The 10,097-nt window shown below is 40.3% G+C and overlaps 1 protein-coding gene across 1 annotated transcript in view; it reads right to left on the bottom strand.

The window, feature by feature from the left end:
- Nucleotides 1-353: 353 nt before the first annotated feature.
- The window catches only part of LOC137156852 (DGAT1/2-independent enzyme synthesizing storage lipids-like), a 33,188-nt gene continuing 23,444 nt past the window's right edge, over nt 354-10,097 (bottom strand). Inside the window, exons 3-7 of the mRNA XM_067553865.1 lie at nt 7,696-7,860; nt 6,725-6,918; nt 2,940-3,000; nt 2,336-2,475; nt 354-469 (exon numbers count right to left, since the gene is read on the bottom strand). Of these exons, the coding sequence (XP_067409966.1) occupies nt 365-469; nt 2,336-2,475; nt 2,940-3,000; nt 6,725-6,918; nt 7,696-7,860 (665 nt within the window). The 3' untranslated portion in view covers nt 354-364. The remainder of the gene's footprint in view (nt 470-2,335; nt 2,476-2,939; nt 3,001-6,724; nt 6,919-7,695; nt 7,861-10,097) is intronic.

Below are 10,097 nucleotides of genomic sequence, written 5' to 3'. Positions count from 1 at the left end.
TAAGATCTTAAAAAGCATTTCGGCACCATTCTTCTTTAATTGTAAGTTTGTCCTATGTCATGTATGTTGTCCTGTGTGCTATGTTGTGTCATGTGACTAATTTTTTATTTATTTGCAACAAAAGTCAATTTAATACTCACTTATAACTTATTTTTAGCAAGAGTCATACCACACTGTTTAAATATTTGGATTGAAGTTGCTAGACTAGATGTGTGAGAGAGAGATTTTAAGACAGTGATATGATTGAATGTTTGATGCAGGTAGTTTGCAATCTCTTGTATTTTTTAAAATACTACAGTTTTTCTTCCCACCAGTTACAGTAACAGTTTTTAAATATTTGACAGCATATATATATATAAATATACTAGTCATCTTTCTGATGTTTATCAAATCGTTCCAACAGAGCTCTCTGTATACTTCCTGGTAGTTTTTGATGTCTGTCTCTTAGCATTTCAATGGCTTTCTTTGTCTGTTAAGAAAAAGGAAGAGGAGGAAACCTTTTATATTTCAAGAATGACAACTCCAGCCATCATTCTCTTCAAATTTTCCCAACAATGCTAAAGATATATATATAAAACTCTGTGGAAAATGTTGGGGAGGGGAGGGCAGGAAGGGTAAACCTTTCACAAGACCCCATGAAGCCCATGCTGAGGAATAGTCTTATTCCCAGACACTAGTATATTTTCCCCCTGTTAAAACCAAGCATACTAAACAGCTAGATCTAGATCTGCAATAGTGACACAGAAATGTTAACTCACTACTGCCCCAATCTTGCAAACCTTTATGCACATGAATAACTCGTGAAATTAGTATGATTAGGTTCAATAGGACTAGATATGTGAGTGAAATTATTCACTTGTATTTGCAGGTTTGAGCCCTTAGACTGTAAACTAAGCTATCACTGTGGAAATCCTATTAAGATGTAAAACTTCTGCTACAAGTTTTAGAAGGCAATCTTCCCCTTTTAAAACAGCTACAAACTTTTCAAAACTTATTTTAAATGTTTACTGTTCATTGAAATATGCATGAAATAAAAAGGGAGGTTTAGATGCCAAAGAATAGTTCCTTAAGCAGTTTGCAAACCGTGTTTTATCAGGCATGTTAAATCTCATCCACTATATCACTTTGCTCAGACGATAATCTGATAAATATTCAGTTTTGACCCTTTCCCTTGCTCTGTTTTAATAATTAGGGTCCAGAAGGCCTTCTTTGATTGCAAGCTTAACTTATGAAAAGCGCGTAAAAGTTCATAATTGTCACAGTGAACTGCTATATAACATTACTTAAGAAAATAAGGAAAAAGGTGACACACTGAATTAAACAGAGAGGTTTACTGATACCACCCAAAGACTGCTTAAAATCATTTCTGGTAAACAAGAGGGGTATGGGACTGGAAATCAATGGCCCAAAATTGGTACTTCAGAAATTAGTCCTAATTGGTGGACAAAATAAAGAAAGGATTAGCTATTCTACCCATCACCCCTTTTGGTGTCCTTTTAAAAAGAGACTTTGTTGGGGAAAGGAAAACCTATTAGCATTACTGCATCTGTTGCTGGGGGTTTTGCATTGTGACACCTGGACCTTGGCACACCAGTGGGGATGCCTAACCATCATCAATGACCCAGCAAGGTTTCCACCTGATTCATGTGAGGTCCTACTCTGTCCTTCTTTCCCTTGTGTGTCAATACCTGTCCCCCACCATCTACCTACTATCCTCTCTCTTGCTCTAATCCTGAGACCAAAAGCACCACATGGCACCAGCATAACAAGGTGAGATGGACCATCCAGCTGTGCCAGCTAGAAAAGGACTGGTAGAGATAAGGGACCTGACCAGACAAACCAGATGATATCCCTGGCTACCCTCTTTGAATCCTGAGCACGTCAATAAAAGCCATATTTCCCCCAACTTTTAGTATCCCATCTCTTCTTCTCCTGTGTCCTTTAAAAACCTCATCTCTGCCATCTACATCCTTGTTACTTCAAGATTAGATTATTGCAATGTGCTCTATTCAGAGCTACACATTAAAAGCATTCAGAGATTAACACTAGGACAGAACACAGCAGCGCTCTGATTGAGTAAGGTATCATTCTGTGCACGAATCTGTGGAGGAAACTAGCGTAAGATAACGATATCAGGAGAAAATGATATCTCAGCCAGAGATGTATTATGGAATAACAGTACATGATGTAAGATGATTGATGTACTGTAAGAAAGTTTTACTTCATAAGAAACCAGTAGACAGGGAATTTGATGTCAAATACTTCAGACCTAACTAACATCATTTAAACTAAGACTGTCTATTCCTTGAAGTTTCAAAAAGAAGAGCCAATTTACCTTTTCAGCTAGCTCCGCAGCAGTTATATTTGGATCATATGGAATGGGATCTCCAATATATGTGCGAAGTTTGACTGGGAACCCTCCATATCCAGGAACGAGTAGAAATCGGAAACGTTCATAGAACCACTTAAAAAGCCCTGTGAATTTTTTTTTTTTTAAAAAGGCAGGGGTTAAATTTTGAGACAGAACCTTAGAGTTAGCAGAGTACCTGCATCACATTGGTGTCTGGATTGCAACTAAAAAATCTTAAACAATATGGGTGCTTGATGAAAGGCAACATAAAGTAGATCAGACAATATGCAGGGCACATAATCTTGAAAAAATATACTCTTGCATTATCTCCTATATATTCAGTATCAGGTTAAGATGTGTTGCCATGTACAACACAATTAATACTTAGTCCAATAAATGCATATTCAGATTAGATAACCCTGTGCAGTTCAGTTTACATCAGAAAGAAATAATTACCAGAGTGAAAGGAAAACAAAAGAGTCTAAAGAAATTCACAAGAAGAATATTTCCCACAACAGTTGATTTTGAAAATATAAATAAAAGGAAAAACTTCAAGAATTTGAAAAGATACATATGAAGTAAAACTTACCTATTTTTCCAAGTGTTCTATATGCTTCCCGAATATTCTGTGTAAACAAAGGGATGATGGGCTAAAAAATGAGGAAAAAGAAGTGAAAGGGGACAGAGTGACAATTTAAACTGAAATTTAATGCTGAAGTAAATTGGATTAATTTAAGTTCAATATTAAGTCAGTGGAATAGAATGATGAACTCTGCAGGTGCATGGTTGTTTTATAATGTACAATAGTAGGTTGTCACAGGATGCCTCGTCAGCTACTCAGTGGGCAGTGCTGCCCAGCCTATTTTCCTGGTCTCTGTCAGAAATGCACCCTGTTTCCCTTTCACCATGTATACATATATTCTTCAGTTGCAAAGCAAAACAGAAATGACACAGGTATACAGCAGGAGGAGACTTACGCACAGCCTTCTCTTCTCCCCAAGATCACCCTCTGAGCTTCCATGCTTCTAGTTCCTTCCAGTTACTGAGCCAGTTGTCTCATTAGCCCAGAAGTTACCACATCGGTGTCAGTAATCCTCTCCCCCCCCCCCCAGAATTAATTAATGGTTAATTGCTTCCAATTAAGTTAGCAGCCTTCTTTGTGCTGTAGCAATCTTCCTGACCAGGGTACTCCAGATAGCACTCTGTCAAGCAGATTTTATGATATCAAGCATACAGTCTTCTGTCTTATATTTTTACTTCAGCTTTGTTTGACTAATGAAAATCAGGGATGAGATGACAGAAGAAAGGAGAAGACCAGGATTAATGCACAAGTTCAATGTGCCTTAGAAATATGAAACACCATCCTTCTTCCCTATTATTAATCAGATTTCTATAAGCTGTATAGATATGGCTTGAAGGACACATTTTAAAGAAATAAATAAAGCAGAAGGAAACAAGGTGTAGGAGTCAGTTTAGCTGATGGGGCCGCCATCGCTGAGCCTTCTGCTGTATCCCCTAACGAAGTCCAGCAGGCAGCGCCGGTCAAGGAGGAAGCCAGAGCAGTGAGGAGAGGTGGCACAGCCCCCCTCTTGGAGGCCCTATTAGATTCCCTCTGCGGGGAGGCCTCAGAGGGAGCCACCCCCACCGCCCGGTCATCTTTGCCCCCCAACGACGCCAAGGCGATTGCTGCCTCGGCTTCCAGCGGGGTGGCACCCATAGTGGCGGAGGGGGAATTTGGCTCCATTTTCGAGGAGATCGAGTCCCTAGGTCTGACCCCGGTCACCCAGGGGGAAGATGACCTGCTGCCAGTGGGCCTCAATCTGGGTGGCCTCCTTTCCCCCCCTTTCCCTAGACTGCTGTCCCTGCCCTGCCACCAGACGCTGCCATCTGCCCGGCTGCGGACAGCATTTCACCTCCAGCCGCCGAGCCTCCTGAGGCGACGGCTGGCGCTAAGCAGCTGGACCCAGGGGCCACGTGTGTGGTAGGACAGCTGCCCTCCACCCCTTCTGAGGGCCCTGACCCGAACTGCCCCTGGGACTATGGGCGCCGAGTCCACTGTGGCACCTGGGACCAGCATCGGCGAGTGCCCTCCCCCCCAACCCACGCCCCTGACCCTCGAGCTGGGTCACAAGTGTTCACCCACAAGTGATGTGGTGTTTTTGTCTTTTATCATTTTCCTGCAGGAGTTCATTCGAGAATGGAGTGATTGTCTGTTTCACCCATGTAGTTGTTACTGGGGCATTTAGTGCACTGGATGAGGTATACCATGTGTTGTGGTACACGTGTAGGATCCCCAGATCTTGAAAGGTGTCTTGTGAGGCTGGGGGCTGATCATTGTAGAAGTAGAGTTGTGCCTGCAGATTTTGCATCTGTTGTTTTGGCAGGGTCTGGTGCAGCTTTGAATTAGTGTGTCCTGGTCTTGGGTTGTTTGAAGGCCAGAAGTGGGTGTTCAGGAACAAAAACACATTTTTGAATCTACATTTTCTTTTATAATCTTTTAAAAATTATATTTTCAACAAGAAAATATTAATGGCGTATGAGCTTTCGATAGGGCAGCTCTGCTCCTCTTGTCTTCCTTTGCTTAGCAATGGCAATCTGATGGGCTCATGCATTAACAGTTTTATCTGACTTAATTTTCCAAGTGATTCAAAAATATTTCTTCCTTTAGATTGCTGAGGAATTTAATTGGATTCCAGTAAGTGACTGAAGGTATGCCTACACTGCAGTCAGAGATATGACTGCAGTACATATAGGGATGCCTGCCCTAGATTTAATCTGGCTAGCACAATTAAAAATAGTAGTGAAGACATGGCAGCACGGACCCCAGTGAGGGCTAGCTACACGAATACAAACCGATCCAGTTGGGCCGGGACAACCCGCACTGGGGTCCCTGCCATTACATCTTCATTGCTACTTTTAGCCATGCTATCTAGATTAAAACTAGCTTGGGTATGCCTACACAAGGCATAGTGGAATTACAGGCGAGATATAGTGAGTCTATCAGGATTCCAGTGAGCCAAGAATATTCCCTTTTTACCTCCATTTTTCTCTTTACAAGAATAAACAGCACATTCTTCCCCTTCTAGTGGCAGCAGGGATGCCAGAGAAGACCTTTATTTTTTTCCCTTGTAAATGATTGAGTCCACTTCCCTGGATAACTTTAAGAGCTTTTCATTGTTTTGGAAGGTTATTAACACTGCTCTTAGTAGTGATTTTTTTTTGGGGGGGAGGTGGTATATTAAGGGGGTTTAAGTACATCTCCTCATCCTGGAGAGAATCCTATTATTATTAACCTCACATTTGATCTTCTGTCTTTTTCCTCTAGATCTTCCAATTTTTTCTTGATTCGAGCAATTTCAGTCTGATTTTCACTTATTTGAGATTGGGCTGCAGATTGTGTGTTCAACATACCAGTGCAGTACTCTGCCTCTGAAGTTCTTGCTTGGAAGAGTATGACACAACTTTTTATATCATTTACTGTTTACACACAGATGTCACTTGCTCAGTAGGGACATGTATGACTTTCTCCATTTGATTTGGAAATTTTGTATTGTGGCTTCAGAATTTCCCCTGCACAGATCTCCCTCTCTGGAGTCTGCCTGGGCTGAGGGATCCCCTTCCACATCAGAGCAGTTGGGTGAATCCTGATTAAAATCTGGAAATTTTGGCTTTATTCTTACTCCTCAATCTTGGATGCAAATGTCTAGTCCCAGACAGCAGCACAATCCCCTCCCTGCTTTCTTGGGACATGAGACCTGCTCCGTATGCTTCAAAAGCATGATTTCTTTAAATGGAAAGCCTGGATTCCTATAGAAACAACTGGAAGAAAGAAGAGTCTGCATCACAGGACTTGCCCACTTTCTGTGAACTGTGACATAGGAACCTCTGAAGGAGACACCAGTTCAGACACGCAGAACACTGCAGAATCAGATGCTCCATTTTGGATCACTGAGGGCCCTCAGGGCATACACTGAGACAATTCAATGACTTAACTATGTCCTATGCTGAAACCTTGAGGAAACACTGCTTGAAGCATACAAAGTAAGTCTTTCCTTAATACTATTTCTTTTCTAGTGAGAGATTCAATTTATTTCTTTTATATATAATAATCTGGTTTACAGAAAATATCTTCTGATAAAGCTTCAGACTGTTATGGGATTACAATAGGTTAAGTATGTCAATATAGGTTTTTGTAGGGTTCTGATATATCCAGTTTAATTCTTTGGTTAAAAAGTTAAAACTAGAAAGGACTCAAGTTAAAACATATAACAAAATAAGGCAATAGCTTTTAAAAAAATTAATAAGAGGCTACTTAAGTGGAAACCATCAGTGGGTTACACATATTTATATACACACACACAAGAAACCACTCACCACTTTTGCATCTATGGCCACTTGAGCAAAGCCTTTACGATTACCCCACAAGAGGTTGTAGTTTTCATCACTAAAGAAGGATTCACGAGCTCCACCTGGTGCAACACCCAATAAGTTGCCTTTCTTCAGAATTTCAACACTTTCATCTCTTCTACCATGCACAGCATGAAATAGGTTTAAACACAATTTTATGCCTGCAATAAACATAACTAGTAGAGATCAATATGGTACATTAAACCTTATTACATAATTATTACTTATACATATTGAAAATAAAACCAAACCAAAAGCTCTCCAACACACACGCCCACACACTCCTTCAGCATTTTTAAGTGTGTCTACATATTACATATCTGATAAAACTGGTGATGTCCTCGTCATCAGTAATAAGTCTGGTATCAATACTCAGATATAATTAGGGATTACAGCTTCAACCATACTAGCATGGAAATATACTTGCACTTTCCAAGTATGGCAGAGTTCCAGCCATAATAATCAATATGATGGGCATGGAAGACCTGGTCAAGAGACCTTTACCCAACACTGGACAAAGAACATGCAAAGCAGATGGAATAAAACCAGAAGAGTTTCTGCAGGGTGACTGGACTGTGCTGAATGGCCTTTGTATTTTTTAGTTAATGCCAATAATAAAACCAGTTAAATGATGCATTCTTCCAATTTGCAACAGTCAATCATACCAATAATAAGTGAACAGAAAAAACATAGTTAATTTTTTATGTTAAAGCTGCATGCAAAGTTTTTTGAAATCTAGAAACCTTTAGCTATAATGAAATTCAAAAGATGACAAATTTTCTCCAATGCGTGAAATTATATCATTTTCTGTAGTGCATACCTGGAAAGCATTTTTTTTTAAGTCTTAATATTTGTCATGTATTTATCTCTAACATGGAATTAATTAGTATCTCTGAATTTAAAATATTACTCACTCATTTACAATAAAAATACATTACCTGGAAACTTAAATAGGAAGTGATCAACTACTGAGTAGCAGCATCTTCCCATCTGTATATAGAGATTAGAGATAAAGAAGCTGTAGTCTACAGGAATGGCTCCATGGTAATAAACTATAAGCCCTGGGCCTTCCGGTATTTTTTCCATACCATGAACTTCATAACCTGTCATGAGTACAAAGTACAATAGTTTCAATACCAGCTTTATATCAGTCGAGCTGTGATTTAACATAAACTCCTTACTAGAGATGTGGAAACTCCTGACTATATATGGGGAAGCTGCACCAGGAATCAGTTTTAGCATAACAATGAACTCATGGTTCTGGTAGTCAAAGTTTTCACTTCATAGTCAAAATGCAGTGAGAAAATGGCACCCTTCTTATTCTTGCTCCCCTACTTCATTGCACCATATGTCAGCCCACAGAGGCCTAAAATATTGACTCGTTATTATTTTTGTAATTGTGACCATGATTTAAAAGGAGTCAGAAAGGAGGGGAAAAAATTCTTACTTGTAGATGGTATTTATGACCAGAGTCCCCAGATGGGGGGAGGGAAGGGTACACTTTACCAGAGCCCCGAAGGCCCTGGAGGGTCCAGAGGCCCTGGGAGGCCTGGCCCAGGCTGCAACCCTCATGGGTATGTGTGTGGAAGGGGGCCCATGTTACAAGCTTGTACTGGGCCCAAAAAAATTATGCTTGGGACCATTTATGACATACCCAGGATACAATCTAGATAGGTGAGTAGCTGTGCCACGCCTGCCCTCTAGCCTGGGGTGCCCTTCACACTGCTTTGCTGCTTGGTAGCTTCCCATCAGGACTGCTCACAAACAGCTTCAGCATGTAATTCACTCCCAGCTATGTCTGTGTGCACTTGTAGTTTGCCAGTCATACCTAGGGTTTTACCAGCCTGAATTATACTGCAAGATGACCCCAGCACACTCTCAGTCCCAGATTTTCCCCAGAAATGTACGTCTTGTACTGTCCAGCCTTCCCTGCACAATACAAGCTTATAGAAAGTCCATCATTCTATTAATAGAAATGATATCCACAAACCTTGTTATCTCATGTCCAGTTTCCCAAACACTTCAATTCAAACACACTAGTTTAGATAAAACAAGTTCATTAATTAGAGAGAGAGGTTTTAAGTAAATACAAGTAAGAAGGCACAAAAGTCAGAAATGGGTACAAGAAAAATACAGACTAGTGCCTAATTTAACAAACTATGTTAAATTCAAAGCAAAGTTATTGTCACCACATGTTCTCAACAATCTTACTGGCCAAATTCCTTACTCCATCTGTGTAACAGCTCTTTCCTATGTTCCTTCTGGTGCAGTGAATTGAAGGACAGAGAGTGAGAGAGGAGGCGAGGTGGATCCATTTGTTAGTGGGAAATTTGCTAAATCAAACAAATTAAATAGCTTGGACCCCTCTACATTTAATCACTAGGTAATTTATCTGTAAAAACTCAAACCCACAGAAAGTATAATACAACCAAACAAGGATTTATTGTAAGGGGGGGAAAAACAATATTACTATGGGAATAAAGGTGCTCAGTGGTTAACAATGGTCATGTATGAAACCTTTAAGATAAAACAAAACTTTGGTCATAAGATATGCAAAGTATCTACTGTTGGTCTTCTCCTTATAGGGTGCTGACATCGAACAGCAGAAGCAGAAGTTCCTCTCAGGACCAATGCCAGGATATAGATGACGACAGGATGCTAGGGTGGTGAGTATCTCCTCTTCTTTTCACAGGAACATGGACTGATAACACGGATGTGGTAGACTATCTCTTTTCTTCTTGAAGGAGGTGACTTCTATATGCTGCCACTGTAGCGAACAGCAGTGAAGCAGGGCTGCTACCAAGTTCTTATAGTTCTGGTACAGCCAATCAGCTATCTGCATTCCCCCACCTCTGCACATGGCTCCCCACTGAGCACCCGGCATGCTAAGGTTTTGCAACCAGTACTATACTTTGCACATGATCCTTATACTATATTTATTCATTCATGAACATCTCAATGTAAAACAGAACATACCAATAACTGTGAGATGGAACGTACCATTAAAGGAAACTCACTTAGATTCCAAATGCTTCTCTACAATTCCCCTCCTTGGTATCCAGGGGAGGGGTTTTACTCCTGAGGCACCACAATTCTAATTTAATCTCCTAAAATTATATTTGACCCACCATATCGTTCCCAACCCCATTAAAAATAAACCTAGTTGTGATAACAAAATTATGGTGAATGGGTGAATCAAAAAATGGCACACCCTGCCCAAAAGGAAAGGATTTGAAAATAAATTCTCCCACTAGTGGGCATGAATTGAGTCCTTCTTGAGTCTGTTTAAAATTCCCGTATCTGATCCTTACTGTGGTGAACTGCCAGCATCACAGTTTTT

Source organism: Emydura macquarii, unplaced genomic scaffold (genome assembly GCF_026122565.2).
Source record: "Emydura macquarii macquarii isolate MOO-44397 ecotype Brisbane River unplaced genomic scaffold, CSIRO-AGI_Emac_v2 contig_1477, whole genome shotgun sequence".
Classification (NCBI taxonomy): domain Eukaryota; kingdom Metazoa; phylum Chordata; order Testudines; family Chelidae; genus Emydura; species Emydura macquarii.
The sequence above is the reverse complement of the archived record's forward strand: the minus strand, read 5'-3'. Positions and strand labels throughout refer to the sequence as shown.